The 14876-nt window shown below is 42.2% G+C and overlaps 1 protein-coding gene across 3 annotated transcripts in view; it reads right to left on the bottom strand.

Moving 5' to 3' along the window:
- The window catches only part of SEMA4F (sema domain, immunoglobulin domain (Ig), transmembrane domain (TM) and short cytoplasmic domain, (semaphorin) 4F), a 52644-nt gene continuing 37768 nt past the window's right edge, over positions 1 to 14876 (bottom strand). The window contains exons 6-14 of one of the 3 annotated variants that reach the window (XM_006872431.1): positions 13182 to 13301; positions 12932 to 13083; positions 11892 to 12070; positions 11531 to 11678; positions 11174 to 11396; positions 10951 to 11060; positions 10683 to 10843; positions 1394 to 1452; positions 1 to 1140 (exon numbers count right to left, since the gene is read on the bottom strand). In XM_006872431.1, the coding sequence (XP_006872493.1) occupies positions 530 to 1140; positions 1394 to 1452; positions 10683 to 10843; positions 10951 to 11060; positions 11174 to 11396; positions 11531 to 11678; positions 11892 to 12070; positions 12932 to 13083; positions 13182 to 13301 (1763 nt within the window). In that variant the 3' untranslated portion in view covers positions 1 to 529. The remainder of the gene's footprint in view (positions 1141 to 1393; positions 1453 to 10682; positions 10844 to 10950; positions 11061 to 11173; positions 11397 to 11530; positions 11679 to 11891; positions 12071 to 12931; positions 13084 to 13181; positions 13302 to 14876) is intronic. The other 2 variants (XM_006872432.1, XM_006872433.1) reach the window with 2 other exon arrangements.

Genomic DNA, 14876 nt, shown 5'->3' with positions numbered 1-14876 from the left:
ATGGATTTACACACACTCTTTCATGAAAGGAGCATCAGGATGGGAGATCTCAGGGCAGAGATTACATGTTGCAACGTGGGGACCATGCACTCCCCAGAGTCAGATAAACTGGGAGCATCAGCAAAACCACCTGAGGACTCAGTGCACATTAACCCCAAACATCTCTATGGCTTCTCCTTCTGGCTAAGGCCCAACCAGAAGCTGAAGTCATAACTATGTCTTGTGTCCTATCCCCAAAACGAATGGATCTAAGGCTGAAGGGACCACAGGAATCCAGAGGGCAGGGTTTGGAAAAGCCCAGATTGGCTGCAGAGCAGCAGCTGTGAACCCATGAGAATCAGGAATCAAAGGCCTGACTTGGACATTAGCCCTTCCAAGCCCAAAGAGGGCAGATACTGAAATCCAAGAGATCACTTAGACTCAAAGAGTACTCAGAGGCCCTGATGGTTGTCCAGGCCCAGTGACGCCCACACCTCAGAGGTCACTCCATTCCAGTGATCACCAGGTACTAGTGGTCGTTTATGAATCTCTAGATGGATGTTTCATCACACGTGGCTAGAGGAGCCCCAGTTAGCCGAATGTGGGCTGGGCTTGGGCAAGGATCAAGCAGAAAAGGTGGAGGAAAGCCACCAAAGCCACTGCCCTTCTTGGCCAGGGCCAGGGGCAGTCGTTCATCCTCAGGAGATGGGGAGGGAGGGTCCTGGCTGTAGCTTGTGGTCCCAGACTGTGGGGCCCCCAGGTCCAAGCCCACCTTGTCTCGTGCCAGGAGTTCCCTCTGCTGTCGTCGCTGCTGACGCCGACCAATCAGTAGGAGAGTCAGGGATGCTGTAAGAACCCCCAGCAAGAAGCCAGCCAGCCCAGCTCCCACTGTGTGGGCCCGGCTTAGGGGTGTACGCTGGCTCTCCCATACCAAGCTGTAAGCTGCTACTACTCGTGCTGCCCCACCCTCCTGACATTCACAGGCATAGGCACCCATGGCCCCTGGAGTCACCACCACCTCCAGCCCATCCCGCCGGGGGGTAAGTGTAGTCACTCCACCAGGCTGATGCCACACACAAGATGCCCATGCTGAGCTTGGGGAACATGGCAAGACCACATGTGAAGCTGTTGCCACAGGAACTTCAAACACTACTGGGTGTTCTGTAGGGAAACATTAAAGTCACAAAAGGTGGTAAGGATACAGGCTGAGGTGTGACAAGAAAAAATATGGAGTGATACTAGACATGAGAAGGAACCGAATGGGGACAAAGCCAAAAAAGGATTCCCAATGAGGGTAAGACCCTGGCTCATTAGCTGTCATACCTCAGGACCTAAGTTTCAAAGCAGGTGCCAAATGGACAACTTTCTAGCCCTTTTCACATATTCCACCCACATTTCCCTAAACCATACAGACCTCCAGGCTCCTTGGGACACAAAGAGGAGACGTCCGCTGACTCCATGCCTTGCACCAGCCTATAAAGAGAAGATTTGGCAAATCCAGTGTCAACATTTCCCCTATAATCCTCAGTGTTGCTGAACACGCACTCATTCATTACTTTCCCCATTAGCTCATAAACCACTCCCAGAATTACTGACCAAATTCTCCACCAATCAAACACAATTGTCTCTCACACTCCTCATGGCATTTACCTTGTCAAATTCTGCAAGTATTTCTAATATCCCATAGCTAACTAGACTTGCACTAGGTCTGAATACCTTTAAAGAAGGATGAGAACTTTCCAGGAAATATAATTAATTGGTTGTATACAACCACAATATTTCTAAGAAAAAAAAAAAATTACAGTGACATTTCTTTTTTTTTCCTGTTATTTAAGAGAAAGAGCAAACCTCTGTAGAAGTTGATTGTCTCACTGATATCCCCAGACATAGACTACATGGGGACTCTCTCACTTCAGTACTGTGGATCAATCTTGGCTTCTAACAGATTTGCTATTTCAGATACAACACAGTCCTCATGCTTCCAGCATTTGGGTATAATAGGACTGACTGAGGAATAACAAGATAGACTTGCTTGCTGAGGAATGCCCTGAAACCACTCCCAGAGGAAGAAGGAGCCTTTGGATGCCTCTACTGGGGCTGTCAGTGAAGAGGTTCAGTCTGAACACATGAAAACCTTAACTGAAGATAGACTTAGAGTGAGGGTCAACTCCTTCCTGATACAAATGAGGCTGGAATAAATGGATGGAAGTTTAGTGGGTAAAACCAAGGTAGACTAGTCTAGCTGGTTTAGGAAACATGAAAAGACCACATGTGGCCACAGGAACTTCAAAGTTGAAATATGTTTTCCTTCCTTGTATGAACTGAAGTATAAAGGATGGACTATACACAAGTATCAATCCAGGTCACTGGTCACTGGCACAAACATACACCCCACACAAGAGTGGAGTTCAAACAGTTCATGATAAAATTCCATTTTCTTTTAATTCTATTTTTCCATGAACTTTTTGAAGCCCCCTCATATATACATATATATACACACACATATATATTAAGTGTTTTATTGTGAATTGAGTGAAAGTTTACAGGGCAGATCATCAGTTTTATATTTAACAAATCATACACTTTGTTTCATTACAATGATTATAATCCCGTCCATGTACCATCAGTTAATAGTATTTCTCTGTATTCATTTTAGTTCTTTTCTTTTTTCTTTTAACACTCAGGCATATATAATAATCTATGCCACCAAAGGGCACATTCTGCAGTTCTGCCTCCTGGCCACCAGCTCTTAGTCCCTCTCTTCCCATGAATCTAGAGTCCTCAGCTGCTCCCTCTCTCCATGTCCACATCTCCACCTCCATCTCTGGTGTAGCTGCTTCTCTGAACAAGGTCCCATATTCCGCTTGTGCTCATCTCCCTTGATGGTCCTAGGGTCCTCTGTTTCTGAACTGTAAGATTAACTACTGCCCCAGGAGTTTTGTTACAAAACTTCTACCTTTACAGTTATGACAATAGCAATTAGTCATGATAACAATTCCTCACTATTGAATCATAAGAATCTTATCCCCACCTCTTTTTACCAGATCCATGTAGACAAGATGAAAACTATTCAGTGGGGACTCTATCTTCCCCCACACACTCTTAAACTAAACTCCATCTTGAAACCTTATAAGCCAGTCACTTTGTGCCTCTATCACCCCCTCATTTTAGGTACCCAATGTATAGGTTGCCTTGTAGATACAGAGCCTCCTCATATGTTGTAAGGGTAATCATGAAGCATAAGAACATAGAATACCCTATTCTAATGATTATTTTAATGGATATTAAAATAAAGGAAACAATAAAGTACTTGCTTTTGTCCTTGATATTTAAAAGTTTTCCCAAGAGAAACTAGAAGACCAGGTCAGAATTCTTAACCAAAAATGTGAAGCTGGCCAAACCTGCTATCTAATAGCTACTGATTAGAAGTCAAGAATCTAAGAAGGAGATGGTACAAAATCTTATACTCAACAATTTAAATGAATATTAAAAAGACAAAATTAAGTTTTATGATTACTCATGTGTCAGTTATCATTTAAAATCTACTCGGTTTTAAATATGTGGGAACTAATCTATTTTATTCCCAAAGACAAGTATTTTTACCTCTAAAAGATTTGCAACCTTCAAATTGACTGGGGTTCAAAACAAGAAATCTCACAGTCTGTTTAAAAGATATTTTCCAAGCAATCAATTAAAAGCATAAAGATTTAAAACCACTCAAGAAATTTATCAACCAATTGCAACTGCGACCAATGCCATGAAACAAAATATAAACAAATTACCGAACGGAAAACTAACTTACTCAGTACACTTTCACCTTAACTCCAACTGAAAAATAAATAGTATATATATAGTCTAATCGTAAAAAAAAAAAACAGGAACTTATTTCTATCTCGTATTAGCATGCAATTGCAATGGCTCCACTTCTCTGTGTAGTCCAAGCTACTTCCAGCTTTCTGCTCCACCAGTCTTAAGTGTAACTGTCAATCTCAGGGCCTAGGAGGGTGTTCCAGTCATAATACACATGTTCCAAGTAACAAGAAGGAGGCAGAAAGAAAGGGAAGGCATTAATAACTCTCTTTTAGGAAAATTATTCCAAATCTGCCATACAATACTTCTACTTATAAAACAGTATGGAAACTGAACAATAGCTTCCAAATATGTCAACATCTGAATCCCCAGAACTTGTGAATATTATCTTATATGGCAAAAGAAATTACTGTTGATGTCATTAAGACTCTTAAAATGAAGGAATTATGTGAGTGGCTGTTGTTGTTAATTGCAGTTGAGTAGATTCTGATTCAGATCAACCTTGTATAGAGTTTCTGAGACTTTATACCTTCACGGGAGCAGAAAGGCTCACCTTTCTCCCACTGAGTGGCTGGCAGGTTCGAACCTCAGACCTTATGGTTTTCAGTTCAGTACTTACTGTATGGTAATCACAGGATTCCTTATAACAAGGAGGCACATGATCAGAAAAAAAGTAGGAAATTTGACAATGGGAGTAAGAAGTTACAGTGATGCAAAGAAGGGCATTACTAGAAAAGGCAAGGGAAAAAATCGTACTCTAAAGCATTCCAGTAGAACCAGTCCTGCTGAAACCTTGATTTTAGACCAGTAAAATGGATTTAGGACTATCGGTTTCCATAACTATCATAGAATAAATTTGTGCTGTATTTTCAAGCTTGTCATAATTTGTTACAGCAGCCACAGGAAACTAATTCATATGGTAACATCTAGAGGTAAGAAAAGTTGTGAAATGGAAATTATTTTAGGCCCGCTAAAATTTGGGGATTCCATTACTGAGGAAGAAAGAGATAGCAGATACTGAGGAGCAATCATGACTAATGTCACACACAGAGATTTGTTTTTTCAGAATAAAATGGTACACAGTTTTTAAGGAAAAAAAGAAAGAAAGAAATTCAGTATGCTATTCTCTCTACTTTAAAATATGTTTGAATTTTCCCCTAACAAATTATTTTTTAAGATGAGTAAGATGTCAGGGATTTGCTTCAAAATAATATAAAGGAGGGGAGTCAATTATGGATGAAAGAGGATTGGCCACAAGTTACTAACTGTTGAAGCTGGGTGACGGGCATATGAGGCTTCAATATACTATACTCCTTATTTTAGTATGTTTAAAATTTTCCATAAGAAAATATTTACAATTTTTGCATTAGAATTGCTGAAGTGGTCTATGATTTATTCTATATATTTCACCACAATAAAAATTTTTAATGAAAGTTAAAAATTCATTGAGAATACAACTTTTTCACTGATAACTGTATTTATTAATAAAATTTGATTTTAAAAAATGAATACCTATGAACAGGTTTTGACTAAAAGTATAAAATTTTAAATCTTTTTCAATTTATCAGGGTAAAACTAAGATGTTATTATGAATTAAAAAGTATTTTAACCAGAAATTTTGTTTTCTGAAATAGCTTCACATACCAGCAGAAAAGCTCAAATCCTCCATTGCTAAGACAACACACCAGAAACTCTATAGAGAGTCACGTAGTTTCTCTCAGGCTAATCTGAATCAAAAGGAAGTCATTTTGAATCCTGGCCCAAGAATGACCAATTGAGAAAAAGGGATTTAAATTATTCTGCCTCGTCTTTTATTTATAAAACCACACACACATTGGATTCTGCCTTTCTAAAAATTTGTTAAAGATTTGGGAGTTTTCATATTAAATACTTGAAGTTTAAGAGGTAATAAAAATACAGCGTATAACTAAACTAGAAAACAGCATTTCTTCCTCCTAGGAAACTGTCTGTCTTAATCAATAGAAGTAGGAAAAAGTATATTGGTAAATTAAGTGATTATGTATATGTATGCATATTTATGAAATTTAATTTTTTAAAGAATCTTTGTGTCCTTTTTGTGGGTGGGAGGATGAGAGGGAGGTGTCCAGTCTTTGTTTAAGAATTATACTGAGGAAAACAAACAAGATGGCGGATCGGGTGGATGTATAGCAGAGAGCTCCGCCAACAACAACACAGAATACCCGACCAAGCAGGCTCAGGAGCTGGTCCCAGAACTCTGAACCACATATAAAGGAATATTTATAAGGTTGGAAGACTTACAGCTAGAGGGATTTGTAGCAAAAGCAAGAAATCCATTGCTTTCTAATTGAAGACACTCAGCTGCTCCCAGAGCCACCATCTTGGGTGAGACCAAGCTGGGGAAGGATCAGAGCAGCCACAGATGCCTGACAGAACCATGGAGATAAAGGTGTGGATACCCTCTTTTTTCGGTATCTAGTCATTGGTCTCTCACTGTCTGTGCACCTCCATTCTGGAGTCTAGAGGGGGTGCCTGAGCAAGTAAACACCCCACCTCCACCCCCAGAGTGCTCTATTATGCATGCGCACAGATCTCCTTGAAATTTAAAGTGACAGTTTCCACTTACAACCAAACAGCAGTGCAAAACGGCCAATGCTGGCCCTGAATTGTTTATCACTAGGAAAAAGGCCTGAACGGGGATTGTGGAGTGGGACAGGCAGACGAAAAAGGAAATAGGCTGAAAAATAAATCCTGAGTTACATCATAATGACCAATTTCTTGAAATTTCTCAGGAACAGGAGTGAAAAGGGAAGCCCATCTCCTGATCACATCTACCTGCAGACAATCAGAAAGCATAAAAAAATACCAAAACACACACTCATCTAAGTATTAAGGCCATAGATAACTCCTGAATATTCCCAAAAAAACAGAAACAGATGACCATATCGGCACATGACCAGAAATGAGATAAAGTGACTGAGGCAAATGAGCTGGAAGTAGACCTACACTCCATGGAAGATGGCCAGGCTTTGGAAATGCCTGAGATGGAGTTCATAAAAATGATTATAAAATGTATCAAAAACACTGTACAATAGAGTTGAGAAAAACAAAGAAAAAGTCAGAAAGCACTACAGGAACAATGAATGGATACTGCAAGATGGATACAGCACTGGAAACAATTCAAAACCTATAGACAGAGGTCCAAACGATTAACAATAGAATATCAGAAATGGGCAATACATTGAATGGGCAAAGGAGTAGAACTGAAGAGATAGAAGCCAGAACTAGTGAGCTAGAAGATAAATCTCTCAACATTACTAAGATAGAAGAGCAAGCCAAAAAGGATAAAAAAATCTGAAGAAGGCCTAAGATTCATGTTGGATAACATGAAGAGGAATAACATAATTATTATTGGCATACTAGAACAGGCAGAATAACACACATCCTATATGTAATTGAAGAGCTTCTGGAAGAAAATTTCTCTAACATCCTGAAAAGTGAAAAGATAAGCATTCAAGAAGCTCAATGAACCCCACGAAGGATAGACCCTAAAAGATAATCAACAAGACATATAATAATCAAGCTCTCCAAAATCAAAGATAAAGACAGAATCCTGAAAGCAGCTAGGGAAAAGAGAAGTGTAAAATACATAGGCATGCAAATCAGATTAAGCTCAGATATCTCAACAGACCCTATGTAGGCAAGAAGGCAATGGGGAGACAGACATATATAAAACCCTGAAAGAAAAAACTTCCAACCAAGAATCCTCTAACCAGAAAAGCTGTCAATTAAATACAAAGGCGTAATCAAAACATTCCAGGATAAACAGAAGCTAAGGGATTTTGCTAAAGCCAACCCTGCTATGAAAAACATCTTTAAGGAAGTTCTGTGGACTGAGAACCAACAAGAACACACAACAACCAGAGAATGACATACGTGGCAGCATCATAATGAACTCAATTGACAAATGTAAGAGTTAAGAACAGAATAAAATTATAAAAACAGAGGATCTGGATGATCAGTCTACGATCAAAACAATTACAATGTGAACGAAGGTAAACACAGAGGAACAGAGATCCAGGTGGTGGGAAGGTCAGGTAGATTATAGGATAAAATAAACTGTTTTAAATGGAGGGAAGAGTTAATGGAATATAAGGTAACCACAACAGTGGGGTTGGGGTGGGGGGTTAGTTCAGGTGTTAGGGAGGACATACAAGAAGGGGGAGGAAGTGGAAGAACAAGATAGATAGGAGAACACTGAGACACGTTTGCATGGCCTAAGTAGGACAGAGGTAAATAGTGATGCATGTTCAACCTTGGAACAACAAGGCTCTGGGATACAGGGATCTAGGCACAATTTGAAGAGGGGAAATAATATTAAAATGCTTGACTGTCTTATGAATATTGGTTTCACTGGTAAAATAGACACTTGAATGAGATAGAAAGAAATGTTGGAAAACATGATTACAGAAAACTTGTAAGCCTATCTTCAGCCTATAACTGATTAGAATACATAAAAGGGGTTCTAAAACTTGCCCAGTGAAATAGGTCTCTTGCGGAGCCTTTGCAGAGTATAGGACCTTAAGTGGAATCCTGAGTCCCATCCAGAACCTTATGAGGTGGGACATTCCCACTAATACGGACAAGCAGACCAGCCTGGAACAGCTAGAGCAACAGAACATACATTTTAAAAGAAAGATCATCAGGAAACACCCAAACAAAAATGTCACCATGACTGACTACTACAAGAATAAGCAAGCTGTTCGCCAGGAAGCCATCAAGGTAAGCAATTAAATTCCTTCAGGACAAACTCCCCTCTAAGACTGAAACTCAAAGGGAACACACGAACAGGCATGTAATATTGCTGGCGACCACACTGGTGTACTGTTGAGTGGAAGAAGAGGAAAGGCAGCAATGAAGAAATGGGCTGAGTTCAACCACAGTCCATTGACTCCTGTTGATCTGGAGATGAGAGAGAGAAGAGGAAAAGCTGGTTGGTCCCAAGTGTGGTGAGACCTGGGGTCACTTGAGCCCATGGACAAGGACATAGCCACAGAGGGCTAGAGCTGATAGTGAAACATCCAGCTGATATGAAGTGAAAGGAGATGCATAAGAACATCCAAACTTGCAGACAGTACTCATTTGATCTAGCCTTGATGGCTTGATAATCAGAACTCGACTAGAGGAAGATTAAAAAAATAATAATTTTTTTTTCGACCAAGGAAACAAGGGTAAATTGTTACAATTTGAGAACCTGACCTATACTCATGGAGGTAGTAACTCTAAATACCAACAGAGAGGGAAGGAGTCTTCACATCAAGTATCAGTGCTATCCCCTCTGTACACAGGGAAGATAGGGACAGGCAACTTAGACATTGGCTACTTAAAATGAGGGGGCAATAAAGGCATGAAGTGACTGGCTTACAAGGTTTCAAGGGGGAGTTTAGTTTAAGATTAGGGGGTTGGGGAGAAAAAGTCCCCACTGAATAGTTTTCATCTTGTCTAGATGGGTCTGGTAAAGAGATGGGAATAAGATTCATATGATTCAATAGTGAATAACTGTTTTCATGATTAATTGCGACTGTCACAATTGTAAAGGTAGAAGGTTTTGTAACATAAACAGGGGAGTGGTTAATCTTACAGTCCAGAAACAGAGGACCCTAGAACTATCAAGGGAGAAGAGCACAAGCAGAATGCGGTATCTTATCCAGAGAAGCAGCGTTGCCAGAGATGGAAGCAGAGATGAGATCATGGAGAGGGGGAGTGGTTGAAGATTCTAGATTCATGGGAAGAGAGAGACTAAGAGCTGGTGGCTAGGAGGCAGACTTGCAGAATGTGCCCTATGGAGGTGTAAATTATCATATATATGCCTGAGTGGTTTTTTGTTTTTATAAAGCTAAAGTGGATAGAGAGAAATACTGTTAACTTATGGTACATGGAAGTAATTGTAATCATTGTAATGAAACGTGGTGTTATTTGTTGAATGTAAAACTGATGATCTGCCTTGTATACTTTCACTCAATCCATAATAAAAACCTTAAAAAAAAAAAAAGAATTATATTGAGGGATGTTAAGTAACATATGTGCTGTACATATTTAAAGTATATAGTATATTTGATGATTTTTGATATATGTATACACCATCAAACCATCACTACAACAAAAATAAAAAAGACCTAGTAATTACCTCAAATGAGGGCTAGCCAACCGACAGATACACTGACAGCGTAGTCAGTGTACAATAAGCCAAGCATCGTAATAGTCCATAAACAATATACAGAAATATATATAGGTGGCATACACAGGACAGAGCTAATAGATTAAAAAGCAGAGTTGCTGAACAGATAGCATTGATGGTACAGAAATAATAGATTACCAACACTCATATATCAGAGACAAAAGAACAAAACACATGAGCAGGAAAATCAACCTGTCCAATAATCAACATAATAAAATTAAAATAACATGGAGATTTTAGTTGGGCCTCTAAAATGGGGAAAGCTTAGACAAAATCCCAATTCTGCCAAACAAGTGGGGAAATGAGGATTTCCTGATGTACTCTGTGTATGTGTGTGCGTGAATTGAGTGATTTTAGATCATCAATTTTACATTCAACAATTCAAATACTTTGTAGGATGAAAACTGAAAAGTGTGCACTGGTTGGTAAGATGGAAGTCGAGAGCAGATCCAGCAGAATGGCAGGACAATGATGAGATGGCACAAGATGGATACACAGATGAGTTAGTATGGACTGACAGATGAACACACAAGTGACAAAACACACAAGTGACTAAAAAACAGGAGATAAACAAACCACAATGCATCCTTAACTAATGAATGAGAAGCAGACACAGATATATGGATGGAGCAGAGCCCTTGGACAGCAGGCCAGAGACCAGTGAAGCTACACTCACCCTCCATGCTCCATGGTATGGGGCACACAAGCCCCCAGTCGGAAGCTCCAGGCACAGACAGGGTCTTGGGCTAGGATGCACTCTGAGCAGCTTTGGAGACGTCCACAGTTGGTTGTGTTCACTTGTGTCACCTCAGTTTGGGAGCCAACCAGGAGCCAGCCCTAGAGAGAGGAAGCAGGTAAGAGGAATACACAGGATCTCCCAGACCTCAGGGACTAACTCTGGACTCAGATGTGTCCCTACCAAGAGCCCCAAATATATAACTCACTTGGTACAACTGCATGTTCTCAATTGGCTGTGGCTCTGAGAATAAGGCCAGATCCTCAAGGACACTGAGATGGGCTCCAATCTGCACAGCTCGGTGGAGATGCCCATCCTCTAGGAGGCAGGAAAGGGAGAGGTGCATAATGACCTCACTGCACTTGAGTCTAGGATGCTGACATCCAGCAAGATTATGTCTGCATTGAGTATTGTTGGACTATTAAATACACCTGTTCCCAGGTAGAGCACATCGTAGTCCTTCCCTGAGAGACTGGTCACCGTGTGGGCCACAACTCTGATATACACTGTATCTGTAGTAACCAGCAGGGGGTGACCATCAGCTGGAAACACTGGCTTGTCCATGAGTGGGTGGTCCCGGATGAAAGTGAGCACACGGTCAGGCAGGGAGAGAGACGAGCCAAACTGCTGGAGCTTCATGTTGTTGGTGATGCACTAGAGGAAACACAGGAATGGGTAACAAAGCTTCCTGGGAGCCAGGAAGCATCAGTGATGCTTAGGCGGGCTCTGGCTCTCATGATGCTCTGTATCTCAGGCCTGAGGATGAGGAGATGGCCCAGCACTTTTACCTCTCCAGGTCTGGGCTGGGGCACATCATTGTCCAAGACAGGCAGTCCCCTGTTGCAGTCATGTTTTAGTTCTCTGAAGGGACCATTTAGAACTGTTTGAATGTCTTGTGGTCGGAAGGCACAGACAGCAGAGATGGCAGCTCCCTCCCTGGAAAAATGACAGGTTGAAACCAGATATTTGGAGGTAGTTAGGGGAAAACAACTCATCCCTTGTCAAATGAGATGACCCATGAGAAATACACAAGGAGGCATGCCATCATGGAATGGAAAGGTCTCCCTCTCTGGTAAGACACTATTGACAATGTGTCAATCCCACATATCTCCCACCCTGCAACTCTCCTCTATACCAGGACCCCCTCACCACTGGGCAGAAAAGATGCCATAAAAGACAGGTGTCCTTGCTCCATGCTCAGGTCGAAGAATGGCCATGTCCTGTAGGACACTGGAGGCCCGGCCATGTTCAGGCCCTGGACACAACAGGTCAGCCTTCAGAAATGTTGTCCACCTCTGTTGGAGGGTTTTCCTGCCCCCAAGGTCCCCCTGGAGTGACAAGTGCATGGAAATTTCTCGTTAGAAGACCAACATTGTGGGAGGAGTATAGAAACCAACATGTTTCCTCCCTGACTTAAAGGACAGACACAGACAAGCAGATAAGAAGGCAGATACAGAGGAACTGCAAGAGCAGAGACACAGAGTAACTGAGGGGGAGAATGAGATACAGGATTTTGATAACAAGGTGAAAGGGCACACTAGAAAACATGGAGACTAAGCTAAAATTGTGCGCTTGTAGAGTACTGTGTGTATGCTTTACATGAGTTTCCTCATTTAGTCCTCTAAATAACCCTTGTTGTTGTTGTTGTTATGTGTCGTGGAGTCAGTTCTAACTCATAGCGACCCTGTACAGGGTTTCCGAGGCTGTAAATCTTTAAGGGAGCAGAAAGCCTCATCTTTCTCCCGTGGAACAGCTGGTAGTTTCGAACTGCTGACCCTGAGGATAGCAACCCAATTCATAACCACTACGCTACCAGAGCTCCTTAATAACCCTTGTAGATAGGCATAATTAGTACCCTCATTTTACAGTTGAGGTTCAGAGATGTCAAAAAGCCTGCCCAAAGTCATACAGGAAGTATGTGGTGGAGCAGAAACTTGAACCCAGGTCTGCCTGTCACCAGTTCCCGCCTATAGTCTTTACACTAGGCCACCTCCTGGGAACAGTGTATTATGAGGTTAATCATGGGAGTCAAAGAGGCCAGAGCCCCTCTTCATATTTCTCAAGCTCCCTGAAAAGAAGCCAAGGCAGAGAAAAAAAGGGAGACAGAGGAGAGATAAAAAGACCCAGAAAGGAGAGACAGGACAAGAGTGAGAGCAGGAGCCAACACACAACTGGGATCAGGGTCTCACCGCACACACGCGGGCCACCCGCGGAACCTTAATTCGCTCGTATGAGTCAAATGCCCGGGAAGTCTCCGTAAAGAAGAAGTAGATTTCGTCGTCTCCATCTTCTTCCCCCCACTCGGCTGGGCTCAAGGCCACGGCTGCGACAAAGGCTGGGGCTGGGGAGACCGGCGGCCTCAGATCCGCACAGACACATCCTGGGGCCGCCCGGCCTCCACCCCTCCTGCCCCCCAGAGGATCCCTCTCCCCGTCCCACCGTTAAGCCAGGACGGCAAGGTCTCTGTCCGAATCCAGTCCTCAGCACGACCCACAGCCCTGGAGATAATCGGCTCTGTCCCCAGGTAGTTTTTCACAGTGGCAGCATAGAGAACCCCCCCTGTAGGGAGAAGAGGAGTTGTCAGAGATCCACAAAGGAAAGCAAAAGGGATCACAGGCAGAGAGGGGAATAAAGCAGGGCAGACACTATTAGGGACCAAGCGACCCTAAGTGCCAGGCATTGCTAAGTGCATGACAGATGCCATCTCAATTAAAATAAAAGTAGGAAACAAAGTGCTCCCAGGCAGTAAGAAACCGGTGATAAGGGGAAACTGCTGGAATGTTCATGTGTATGGAGGACAAATAAAGGCCTCCCCTGCAGAAATCAGTTTCCTGGCATCACCATACAAATTAAATGGATTCTGCAGGAGGTAGGTTGCTTTGCAGCATGTCCCAAGCTTCTCCTACTATGGTATATGTCTGAGGGAACTAGTACTCTTTCTGAACAGGAGTGGGTATACGGTGCTCTGGAACAGATAAAACCTCTGATGCAGGCAATTTGAGACACCACTTTGAGAAATGCCACCTAAAGAGATTAGTGAGAGTATCACAGACAGTCAAGGGAGGCAACGAGGACTCAAAGCCTCCCTCCTGGTATGGCAGAAGGACACAGGCACTCTAGAGGTACTGTGGATTGGGAAAGAGAGGAATCACAGACATTCTGGAAGAAAGCTAAAGTTCCATGGACTGAACATGAGAAAACCAACAGCTTCAGGAAGATGATTCAGGGGGTAAGAGAAGGTCAGAAACACACTGGAGGGCTGTTGAGTCTCAGAGGCACTCTGGAGAGAACAGGCATTTTTTCACCACCTTCTATGTACACAGCTTTGTTCTAGGCCTTGCCAGGTATGAGATACATCATGGCCACCAAGAATTCCCTTTGAGTCTAAAAGATTAATGTGTCATCAGATGGTAGGAGAAGTGTGTAGGAACACAGAGAAGGACCAAATACATCTACCTGGAGGAGGTGACATCTGAATTGGATGTGAAGAGTGAGAAACTTGCCACTAGACAGAAGACTTTAGGGAGAAAGACAAGCAATTCGTGAAGAGGTGAACCATGTTCAGGGATGGTGGGACACTCCTTGTGGCTGAAGCTCTGGCTGGAGAGAGGAGCAAGTGAGCTGAGATGAAGTGGGAGATGTAGAGATGAGCATCCAATTGTGAGGAATCTGTCAGGGAATGCAGACTTTATTCTACAGATTATCAAGTGGAGTTACAGGGGATTGTCCAGTGAATTGCTCAAATATTGTTTTTAAAGTTTTTCTTCTATCCCTAGCTCAGTGAATAGTGTCTGGAGTCTTAAAGCTTGCTAGTGGCCATCTAAGATACAATTGATCATTACTCACCTGGAACAGCAAAGAAGGCCCAGGAATCAGAGAAAGAAGTGGACCGCATGCAGGTATAACTGCCTCCATGAATTAAAGCCTCCTTTGTCAGAGAACAAAAGAACTGGATGGTAGAGATGGGAACTTCCCACTTGAAAGGACAAGCAGACCAGCCTGGAGTGGCTAGAAGAACAGAAGATATTTCATGAAAGAAAGAACTACAGGAAAAATATAAAACAACATAGGTAGACTGACTGTTACTACAAGAACAAGCAACTTGCTTGCCCAGGAAACATCAAAGCAAGTGGT

This window comes from Chrysochloris asiatica, unplaced genomic scaffold (genome assembly GCF_000296735.1).
Source record: "Chrysochloris asiatica unplaced genomic scaffold, ChrAsi1.0 scaffold00197, whole genome shotgun sequence".
NCBI lineage: Eukaryota > Metazoa > Chordata > Mammalia > Afrosoricida > Chrysochloridae > Chrysochloris > Chrysochloris asiatica.
The sequence above is the reverse complement of the archived record's forward strand: the minus strand, read 5'-3'. Positions and strand labels throughout refer to the sequence as shown.